At 46.8% G+C, this 12,001-nt stretch overlaps 1 protein-coding gene across 2 annotated transcripts in view; it reads right to left on the reverse strand.

The window, feature by feature from the left end:
* Positions 1 to 449: 449 nt before the first annotated feature.
* TBX20 (T-box transcription factor 20) overlaps positions 450 to 12,001 on the reverse strand; it is a 39,789-nt gene continuing 28,237 nt past the window's right edge. The window contains exons 7-9 of one of the 2 annotated variants that reach the window (XM_080666708.1): positions 5,752 to 5,861; positions 3,777 to 4,161; positions 450 to 3,411 (exon numbers count right to left, since the gene is read on the reverse strand). In XM_080666708.1, the coding sequence (XP_080522834.1) occupies positions 3,821 to 4,161; positions 5,752 to 5,861 (451 nt within the window). In that variant the 3' untranslated portion in view covers positions 450 to 3,411; positions 3,777 to 3,820. Of the gene's footprint in view, positions 4,162 to 5,751; positions 5,862 to 12,001 lie in introns of both variants that reach the window. The other variant, XM_080666707.1, reaches the window with a different exon arrangement.

The following is a 12,001-nucleotide window of genomic DNA, read 5'->3' on the forward strand; positions in this document are numbered from 1 at the left end:
AAAAATATATTTTTAAAAAGTTTATAGATTTAGGATATAATATTGTTATCCTGGTGATAATTACCAAGTGCATACATGTTTAATAATGAAAACAGTTTTCCTTACCTACTGAAGGGAAGACTGGGTAAAAGGAGTGTTTCTCTTACAACATGTGACGCTGCACATTGCATAGCCAAAGTTTTGAACTTGAGTTACCGAGTCACGGCGAAGCTTGACCGCCTCACCAATGGGGTGGTGAAATCACTCCACCCACTCTACTGGAGCCCTATTTTCTCCATATAATTCAGCTGACATACAAGCAGGACAGCCCGGAAGGCAAGTGAGAACTTCAGAATGGGGATAACCACCCCGACATCTTTCTGAAAACCTCCGAGGCAGTATGGGGTGAGGATGTTCTACCTAAGAATACTCATTTCTTGGGCTTTTACAGAATTTCCTTTTTCTTTTTTGGGAGGGGTTGGGATGTTGTTCAATGACAGAGATGCGGATAAGGGTGGGGGCGGGGAGACCCTGGGATACCCCCCAAATCTGTGTGACTCCCATTATCAGAGCCCTACAGCGGAGTTTGGCTAGATGATGAGTCATCAGGACGCTCTGGATCGCTCCTCCTGTGTGCCCACCCACCAGGAACGGTGGTACACCTTCCGGACAACGTACCATTGCTATAAACTCAGAGGGAGCGGCAATGAAATATAAATCCATTACTGTAGACCTTGTGGCCCCATAATGTGGGGATGTATTAGACACAATCTGAATGTGTTTGTCTTCATACTGCTAAGTGTGGGCAGAGGGGGAAGGGGGGATTTACTAAGTAGAATAAATAACAGAACTTAGGAGTTATTGATAAATGCTTTTAAAACAAATCACAGATGCAGGCCCTACTAAGCTATGAATTCATTTCTCTGGGCTCGATACAGCGGTTGTGGCTGGGTCTCTTTCTATCAGCTCTTCACGTCGGCCATGCTTTTGCTACCTGAGGGGAAACCTTGAATTCACGCCAAATAACTCATGCTCTTTCTTATTCAGTTGGCATTCCGTTATCTAGTTCCTGTAATTACTTTTGGTAAAATACACGTAACAATTTTAAATCGTGAATACCCAAGGAGTTAAGTAAGAATCAACAACCTGAAAAGCTCATAGGACTCGGATGGGGTAAACGCCTACCCTTGGTTCCCATGGCGACAGTGACTGACGGGTGGAGCTCCATGTCCCTTGTGCTTTTTTTTTTTTCTGGTTCAAACAAAACCCAATACTAATACATCCCATTTAAAGTTTCAGACGTGACTTTCCAATAGCATGCTTTGCGATCTTAGTCTTCTCTAAGCACTCTACTTACTGTCAGTCTTACTGCTTGATTACCAAGGAAAGTTATGAAGTCAGGAAATACTGGTGTAAACCCACATTTAACAAAAACACACACCCTCCTTTGAGACACACCGATTGGGAAAAATATCCACATAGTATTAAAATGATCCGTTCATTCTCACGGAAAGGAAAGTTCAGGTACGATTTACTCTAGCAGACCAGTCATCTACCAGGGTCTTGAGTAGCATCATGTAAAATAGCATCTACTTCTGCTGTTCCTGCTTGAAGCAGCCACTGTCTTGAAAGGAGCCACTGGCGAGAGGCCAACTATTAAATATCAAATCCCTATCCTAAGCTCTACGGCTACTGAAACATTACTCATAACTGCTTTTTAAAGGAAGTGCACACTGCACTGTGCTTCAAAAAAAAACAACAAAACTACCTGTGGATACTATAGCATAGCATGCCAGGAGCTATAGGTTGGCCTACAGTGTCAGCCACAGGACCCAGACGCTGGGTTGCCTCAGCCCCTGCTTCTCCATCTGTAACCCGGGGTACAGCCAAGAACGGCCGTGGCAAAGTCCAGCGACAGCATCCATGCCCAGGCTGCGCCATCTCGCCTTGTTTCATAAGCCGCAAGTGCCCGAGAAGAGGATGTGGTGTGGTGAAGCCTAACGTGAAACCACCCAATAAGATCCCAGGGGCGTCGGTTGTGGTAAGCGTACTGCATTTACTCTGAAATACACCTCTACTCTCTGCAGCAGCGGTTCCCATCTCTTCGGACAGATTCCATACGTTTGCAGTCAGACGGAGTAAAATGATTATTACGTAGAAAACTTAAATCCAATTAGAACAGAGTTGGGGGAGCTTGGTGAAGGAGACCCGGTTTGTCCTGCGGCTAACGGCATTGTATCTAAAGCTGATGGTCTATAACAGCCGTGGGCAAACTACGGCCCGCGGGCCGGATCCGGCTGTTCTATCCGGTTCTCTTGCTCTCCCCTCCGCTCCTTTACTTTGAATTTATTTTAGTTCACACAAACACTCCATCCATGCTTTTGTTCCGGCCCTCCGGTTCAGTTTAAGAACCCATTGTGGCCCTCGAGTCAAAAAGTTTGCCCACCCCTGGTATAAACTTCATTAAATGTCTGCTATTAGGGTCACCAACTGTTGCAAAATACCAACTGTTCTACCCTGACCGTAAATATTTGGATCTATGTTGCCTCAAAATAATAGAGAGATTATATATAACTAAAATATAATGAGTTACTGTACCACATCAGAGGAGGGATTGGGGAGACAGCAAGAGCTGGAAATAAAGTGGATACGTGTCTAGATTTACTCATAAGCAATGCTTCAGTCAGGGAGTCATTGAGCAACATGTCATTTCACAGGACAGGCTAGAAACATGGGGAGTCACTGAATGTAGAGTGAGGAAAAGGGCAGATCAGCGAGGTGGACATCTAACTCCGTGTGAGCACGGGCTCACTGGTGGCTACACAGGCGCTCATCCGTCGCCATGGCAGCTGACCCAACCGCAAGGCAGATCCACCCACCACACGTGAGAATGTGGCCCGGGGCCTGCTAACCTCCTCAGGGCCTCCCACAGCTGAGTACAGACGCGGGGGCCTTTGGCACCCGTGGCACAGACGTGCCTTCCAGAACAGGCCCGCCAGCTCTTTATCGCCCCAGTGAGGAAATCAGTAGTAAAAAAACCGCCCCCCGGATTTACACTGTCACACACAGAGCCTCTTGCTTCACAACTGTGTACAAAAGAGCTTTCCTACCTACATGGCAAGGGTTTGCAAAGGACGGAATGAGGCAGCAAGAAGACAAGACGGTGAGAAAGCGCCCGCCAGACCCTGGCCCTTCATTATCACAAAAAGAACGGCGCCAAGTCACTGCCAAGCTGTTCACACAACAGGACGCGTCAGCGGGTGGCGGCACCTTCCCCAGCCAGCGAACACAAAGCAAACCCGCACATGCCTACACTACAGCACCAGCAACGCGTCCCTCCCGCCCAGCTCCCACAGGGAGAGACGGGCTCTCGGTCGTTCTGCATGATGCCGGGATGCTAGACGGCACGGCCTCTCCGAAGAGTCTTTTAACCTGCGGGAAGCAGAAAGAAACCCTATACACGTTGATTTCATACGTGACTGCATCGACGTGGCGTCTTTAACCCCTAGGAATAATGCACTTTAAGATTCATCTGCCTTGTGTGATTCAACTGTCTGGGGAAACTGACATCCTATCAGTTGCTGAACTGAGGCTGGCTGAGACCTTTACACTGATTCTTTCTCGAACCCATGACCGCGCCCCCTCCCCCCTCCCCGCCCCAGATGAATCCTGGTCCATGGTGCATTCCCTCAGGCTTCGCTGGGAGTCCAGCTCTCCTCCTCAATAGATCGCACGTCTCCTGGAGATCCCTCGCGCCAACCCTCCCTCCCCCCCAAAGCCTGTCCTTAGTTCCATACCCACTTGCACATTCGGGGGTGGGATTCTCCTGCTTTCAGAAGAGTCATACAAAAGGCGTCATCACGGCGGAGGAGTGGCGCAGTCCCTGGATGGCAGCGTAGGGGCCCTGCTGAAAGTAGTGGTGGTACCGGGGCATGTGGAAGGAGGGGAATGTGGGGCCGCTCCCCTGCATGGAGCTGGCAATGGCCGAGGGGGTCAGGGGCATTCCGAGGCGGCTGTATGGCGGCAGAGAGCCCTGGATGGGGTGAGGAATGGGTGTTGCTATGGACGCTGTGCTGGTGCCCAGAGCCGTCAGGGACTGTGGGTGCTGAAATCCAGGGAAACTGGAAGAGGAGGACACCCAGGAGCTGAGAGACAAGTTGTCGGATGTGGTGAAGGCTGACCCTGAAAGGGGGAACAACGCATTAGACTGGAAACTCGACGTCCATGTGCAAATCGAGAAGTATACAGGGTGTCCCCCCAAAAATGTATACACGCTGTAACAGCTGATAGCTCGACTTTAAAAATGAAACATATTGCCGAAACCGGTTTGGCTCAATGGATAGGGCGTCGGCCTGTGGACTGAAGGGTCCCGGGTTCGATTCCGGTCAAGGGCATGTACCTTGGTTGCGGGCACATTCCCAGTGGGGGGTGTGCAGGAGGCAGCTGATCGATGTTTCTCTCTTATCGATGTTTCTAGCTCTCTATCCCTCTCCCTTCCTCTCTGTAAAATATCAATAAAATATATTTTAAAAAATAAAAAATAAATAAAAATGAAACATATTTTAATAATCACTGTCTTAATAATGATTCAAAGTATGTGTATATATTTTTGGGACATCCTGTATCATTTATCTGCAAGGATCATATTTCTTATTTTAAGAAATACTACGTCATAGATCTATAATCCAAAAAGACAAACATGTCAACCCTGAGGCAAATCTACCTTTGCAGATACACAATCATTTATTACATATCTGGGACAGAGAATTTCCTAAGTAGATAAAGACAACGCATCAGATGGCCTGCATACTCCCAGAGAGTGGCCGAACATCCGCATCTGCCTGAAGGGCAGGGACCGATTCGCTTCGGAGCAGCTGCAGGTAGCTGACACCTGTCGGAACCTCCGAGGCGTCCCCGTAAGGAGGGAGGGCCAGGGCAGTCTCCCAGAGCTCCTGGGTTCCCAAAGCCTTTGAGAGAACCCACATGAGCGTTTCCTTTTCCTTCCCCCCCCCCCCCAAGCTTCCACAGTTCTTTGTTAGCTACAGGACAACTTGCAAAGTAACTTCTTCTTACGTCGCAGCACCCAGATGCCTACACGAGAGTTGACATTAAATTTTCCCACCGGATAATTTCTAGTCGCGTATTTGGGTGTGGTTTTAAGAGATGTGCTATTTTTTGACGGAGTGTGCTCTATGTGATGGACACTAAAATAGGGCAGAGGGCGCTCTGTCCCTACAAACACCCCTGTGCTCCGGGCTGGGCACCTCTGGTCTCCCGGGGCCTTTGGACGGAGGACCTTCCAGTCCCCTCTCCCCCTCCCCCTGGGGCCGCTGTCTCTCCATGATGCCCTGCACTGGAAGAATCTTCTTTTTAACGTGTTTCCCATTTTGGTCATTATCCTCACAAGGTGTTCCTGACGTGAGGAGGACAGATTTTCAGATTATAAAACTGAGGGTCAGGAAGACTAAGGGACTGCCCCCCAAACCCTCCAGCTCTTTGGTTAGGAGGTCACCGACAAGTAACTCAGAGGCTCGAGATTCTTCCACAAAAGATCCAAAGCCCAGGAAAGCTTCGGGCAGCAGCATCTCCTAAGACTCAAGGGCAAAACACTGAACTCTGAGCCTCAGGGGCTGTCGCTTCCCGAAGAGGCTCCTGAAATACTTTGGGGCCGAATGTACCCTGAGGTCAAGGCCTCATCCCGCACCTGCCTCTCTCCCTTGGGCGCGGGGCATTGGGCTCCCAGCAGCTGCACGTCCGTCCGGAGCATCTTACCTCGGGTTTGTGCCGTCTGCACCTCATCCCCCAACACGTCCTCCTCCCCGTAGGTGCGGATGGGCGAGCGGGCGTAGGAATGCTTCTGAATGAGGCTCTCCACGCTCTCCCTGGGGGAGAGAGCAACACGCCCAGTGAACGGAAAGGCCGGTACGCAGGGAGCAGAGGGGTCTCACAGGCATTTACTAGGAAGGTCTCAGCCCAAAGACCTCCTTCCGGGAAAGATGACACGCAGAACATTTACAAGTGATTCCACCGCAGAACTGCGGAGACAGCTGTAAACAACAAAACTCAACAATCCAGGCCTGATGAGGGAGGAGGCTAGACTAGTCCAGGGGTCGGCAAACTCATGAGTCAACAGAGCGGCAAACCGCGGCTCGCGAGCCGAGCCACGGTTTGCCGACCACTGGGCTAGAGGGAAGAGAGAGACAGTGAGGAAAAGGTGTAGCATATTAGATGATATGCTGTATGTCGGATGATATGCTGTGATTTCTACAATAGTGCTGTAGAAAAATAAAACGAAGTGGGATTAGTGATAAGAACTGTAACTGTGAGGATTAAATGGGATACGGCATTTGAGTTGCCCAAAACAGTGTCTGGCATTTAGGAGGTACTCAGTAAATGCTAGTGATTTATAAGAGTACAACTAAAGCAGGTAAACACGTTTTATTGTCTTAGGTTATATTTTCTCCAATTTAATTCTACCCATCTGAATAATCCTAATTCAGAATAATATGATCCAAATAAGAGGATTTTTCTTAGTGAATGGAAGCTGAAGGCAGCAGAGAACTTGACTAGAATGGTATCTGTGGAGCTTCTATAAAATTATATCTATCATAAGAGATAAAATGGTAAGCTTTAGTGAGTCTGTATCACTTGTTTAAGAGTGTAACCTACTTTTTAGAATCCCTTAAACAGACTTGTTAAATCCCTTCACAAGTTAGACTTGTTAAAATGAAAATATTTTATCACTTAGTAAGAGGTACCAGTAAATACATTAAATGGAATAATGTTATATATGCTAATAAATATATGAAGGGAAAGGATAATTTGGCATGACATGGACCCTAATTAATCAATTTGACACTTATCAGATATAGGGTGTCCCCCAAAAAATGTATACACACACTTTGAATAATTTTAAAGGCAGTGTTGCTTCATTTCATTTTCAAAATTAAGCTGTCAGGTGTTAAAGGATGTACCCATTTTTGGGGGGGATGCCTGTATTTTAATCTTTGTATGTCCCCACGCTGATAATGTTGGACCCCCACAGCCTGCACAGACAATGTCACTTACTCAAGGACTTAATTCACTACAGTGTTGGAGAGGAACTGTCTTCTTGGGTAACCTGGGTCATTAAGAAAAAAGTCAAGTGAGCTGAGCAACCCTTAATGAAATGACAACCCTTACTAACAGGACACTCATGTCCTTTTACTCTGAGCCTCATGCCATGCTGCTAACACATGTGGTTATTTCACATGAGGAAGGCACTCGCTTCCAATACCCTAGCCCAGTGGTCAGCAAACTCATTAGTCAACAGAGCCAAATATCAACAGTACGACGATTGAAATTTCTTTTGAGAGCCCAATTTTTTAAACTGAAACTTCTTCTACCGCCACTTCTTCAAAATAGACTCGCCCAGGCCGTGGTATTTTGTGGAAGAGCCACACTCAAAGGGCCGAAGAGCCGCATGTGGCTCGCGAGCCGCAGTTTGCTGACCACTGCCCTAGAACCTATTTTCTCTTTGCATAGTCATGAAGGAATGACCATCCGTGGGCCCATTATGGATGGTGTGTCGCTGAAAGCATATTCCTCTTCCCGTTTTAGGCACATAAACTGCTCAATCCGAGCATTTAGCTTGAAAGCAGAGTTTAGCATCTGCTCGACACACACACGAAAAATCATTTTCCGAGCAACACAATGCATCACGGCCTGGTGAAATACGGTGCTTTTCCAGAAGAGGCACATTATATTCATTGTGTCCTTGGTAGACCACTGGTATTGTTGCTTATTCTCGTCTCCAGGAGGGAGGGGAGAAGGGGGGTTTATCGAAGTGATTTACTTGTGCCGGGCCGGGGAGTGAACTGCAAGCAGTGACAGTTCTTATACAAAGGACGGCCTAATTGAGTTACTGCCTTTTAAGTGATTGAAAACAGTGGTGCATATCAGGGCCATCTCTTCCAAGATGTTACGAAGAGTAGACAGCCCTTGCTGTTTGTGTCTAACCCCTGTTTCCAGCAAAATGGAAAGTGCAAAGAATGTATTTAGCCTGGAAACCAATAGGGAAGATTTCTAAAATACTGTATCCTGAAAAATAACAATGGCTCGCCTAATGGGTTAAGTGGTTTAGGTATTACAAGGTATAACAGTGCCTTGTAATGCTCAGTGCTGTTATATCCCAAAGCTAGAGATGGTAGTTTTAATAGACCTGCTTTGGATTGAACAGATAAAAGAAGCAGGTACTGTGATTGAAGGTCAGCCTTGCGAATATCTACGACTAAATTACTTCTCTAGGCAGAAAGAGCACATCAGCCCTGGCCAGTGTGGCTCTTATGCATGGACAGGTTGCCGGTTCCATTCCCGGTCAGGACACATGCCCAGGTTGTGGGCTCGATCCCCAGTAGGGGGCATGCAGGAGGTTGTCAATCGATGTTCTATGCTCAAAGCAATGTTTTTCTTTCTCTCTCCCTCTCCCTTCCTTTCTCTCTAAATACAAATAAAACTATTTTTTTTAAAGAGTACATCGTATCTTAGATATTTTTTAAAGATTTCTTCTGATTACTTTGTAGACATCAGTTCCAAGAATAACACGTAAGAGGCACAGTCGTGTTCAGAAGGTGGGCAGGACAGAGAGTAGCTACAGTGCCTATGTTCATCCTGCCAAAATGATCAGAACCATTCGAAGTCATTTCAACTATCTGTTCAGACTCTAGATAAGCAGAACCAATCCAGCCGTGGGCAAACTACGGCCCGAGGGCCAGATCCGGCTGTTCTATCCGGTTCTCTTGCTCTCCCCTCCGCTCCTTTACTTTGAATTTATATTAGTTGACACAAACACTCCATCCATGCTTTTGGTCCGGCCCTCCGGTCCAGTTTAAGAACCCATTGTGGCCCTCGAGTCAAAAAGTTTGCCCACCCCTGCAATAGACTCTACCCGTTTGGAATGGACTGCCTTTCCTCTGTCTTTGAAACTGGAGAGCAGATCCCTGCTTGAACAAGGCCTTCCTTCTCCCTCCCCTGCTCCTCTGCACCAGCAGGTACCTCACGCGTCCTCCTCCGCTGCACTGACCAGATCCATGGCAGTTGCGTGTTTGCGTGCGTGTCTGTGCTGCTCCACTGCGGGCCTCGGGACCAGCAGAGCACCGTGTTTCTCCATCAGGCACGGTTCCCACACTGCAGTGTGTGTTATGGACTGAATGTTTGTGTCCCCTCCGAGGTGCAGTGCTGAACTCCTCATCGCCAATGCGATGGAATTAGGAGGGGGGCCTCTGCAGACAGTTAGGTCTCGAGGACAGAACTCTCGTAAATGGGATCAATGGTCTCATAAGAAGAGATGGGGAGCTTGATTTGGTTCCTTCTTCTCAGCCAGGTGAGGACACAGGGAGAAGATGGCTGTGGGTGAACCTACAAACACTGAATCTGCCCACACCTTGAGGTGGGATTTCCCGGGTTCCAGAACTGTGAGAAAGAAATGTCTGGCTCTGGCCGGTTTGGCTCAGTGGATAGAGCGTCGGCCTGCGGACTAGGGGAGTCCCGGGTTCGATTCTGGTCAAGGGCATGTACCTTGGTTGCGGGCACATCCCCAGGAGTGGGTGTGCAGGAAGCGGCTGATCGATGTTTCTCTCTCATCGATGTTTCTAACGCTCTATCCCTCTCCCTTCCTCTCTGAAAAAAATCAATAAAATATTTAAAAAAAGAAAAGAAATGTCTGTGTAAGCCATTCAGGCGATGGCATTTTTGTCCCGGCAGCCCAAGCAGACTAAGACAGTGTGCACCAGAACTACCTGGAGTGCTTGTCAGAACAGGAGTGCCTGCCCTACCCTAGAGTTTCCGATCCAGTAGGTGTGAGGAAGGCCTGGGGTTGTGACATCTGGGTGTTTCCAGGCGATGCTGCTGCTGCTGACCTGGCCCGCCCCCCTGGGAGAACCCTGCCCCCGCTAGCAGGAAGAGCATGCTTGCTGCAACCCACTTAGCTCAAACCCTAGCTCTCCACTGGCCAGCTGTGTGCTTGTGGGCAGATCACTTCTCCAACCCTCAGTTTTCTCATCTGTGAAGTGAGGACATTACTATGCTCTAGCTCAGGGGTGGGCAAACTTTTTGACTCGAGGGCCACCATGGGTTCTTAAACTGGACCGGAGGGCCGGAACAAAAGCATGGATGGAGTGTTTGTGTGAACTAATATAAATTCAAAGGAAAGGAGCGGAGGGGAGAGCAAGAGAACCGGATAGAACAGCCGGATCCGGCCCGCGGGCCGTAGTTTGCCCACAGCTGCTAGCTCTAGAGTTATTATTAAGAATGAATGAATGAACATATTGCATTTTGGCACCTGGAATATAATCAGTGCTCAGTAAGTGCTTATAGATAACAAAATTCAATGATAACTGTTATTATTGAGGATCCAGGTCACGTGTTCCTAACGCTGGTCACACAATCATCATCGTTTCAGATGAAACGGAGACTTGCAGTCGCTCCAAAGTGCCAGGTTGCATGCAAACCAGCCTCTAATATATACATGTCAGAGACGAAATTAAATAAAAAGTAAATGTTATTTCAATTTACATTTTAACTTTCTCTCCTAAATATGGACCTAGAAAAAACTGTGTCCTGGGAGAAAATGTCAAATCCATTAAAATCAAATCTAACTTATAGGAAACAAAATATTTCAAGTTGTTCTTACTCATCAATTGGCTCATGTTTGCATCATGTCTTGCTGGCCTTAGTAAATAACTCCTTGTCACAATATTTTTCTGAAGATTTATGCAGATAATTTTATAAATTACTGGAAGACAATATATCAATACTTAGAGCTTCCACAAAGTACTTAATAAATGAAAAGTTTAGGTAATACAATTTGAAATGTATTATAAATCATTAATTTTAATTTGAAAACGGAAATATATTATGCAATCCATTTTGGAAAAACAAAATAAGTCTAAATTAATCTTTGAAAAAGCTTTTAGACTTTCGTTTATTTTCATTTATATCTGACTCAGTCCTACCCGTTTTTCTTTTCGGTAGTTGTAGACAATTCTGATTTTACTTTATCATTAGCAACTTAAATTAGTAAACGACACTGAATGAAACAAAAGCTGTTACGTTTCATTTCCTAAGTCTCACGGCTGACAACCCGAAGAAGGGTCTCGGGCAAAACACGGATTACTCGACTCCTCAATCAACTCCAGCAAATTGTGAGGCAGGGAACAAAAGCCCGTCACACACAGAGAGGCAGACACGCGCAAGGGGGAAAGGAGGGTAAGTGACATCAATTGCGAGTCACTCTGCTCCCCTACCTGTCACACTGGTTTGTCTGACACTTTCATAAACAAGTGCTTCCTCCTGGGAGCTGCCGATAAATGAGTTGGAGTGCAGAAACACGGCTTTGCTAGTTAAAGGAATTTTGTAGCGAGTACTTCTATAATTTGAAAGAAAAAAATTAGTTCTGCTCAAAGCCATCCCTTCCTTTTTGTGGTTATTGTCATTTATTCAATACACAGATTTTATTCAAAAGCAGACTTTAATCCGGCGACCAAACAACAATCGCTTTCACTTGATGCATGCAGCCTCTTATACTGAGTCTGCCTTCATCGGGGCGATTTTTAAAGGAAAAGTTTCTTTCCTAAGAAGCTGCGTGATCAGAATCGTTCTCTGCAGCTGGGCTTTCATTTCTTCTACAGAGAGAGGGTGTGGGGAGCTGATGGGCTGGGTCTCTAAGACTCGTCATGGCTCTAAGGATTTATGAACCTATAACTATAGAAACCAATGTAAACAATTTAACTAGCTATTTTGAAAAAGTCCAGTCCTGGTTGCAAAGAACCCTGAGTTCTAACTCCAAACCTTCGAACTAACTGAGCGACTTGGGCAAATCGCTCGCACTCTCTGGCCTCTACTTGCCTCGCTGGTAGAATGACAGGGGTCACCTGGATGGCTCCCCACGTCATTTCAGCCTCAAAATCAAGACCTCCTGCAAAGCTCAATTTCCCTCGCAAGTTTAAACACGGTATGTTAGGGCACGCTCTAAGATGCCCTAAAT

Source organism: Plecotus auritus (assembly GCF_963455305.1).
Source record: "Plecotus auritus genome assembly, chromosome: 4".
Classification (NCBI taxonomy): Eukaryota; Metazoa; Chordata; class Mammalia; order Chiroptera; family Vespertilionidae; genus Plecotus; species Plecotus auritus.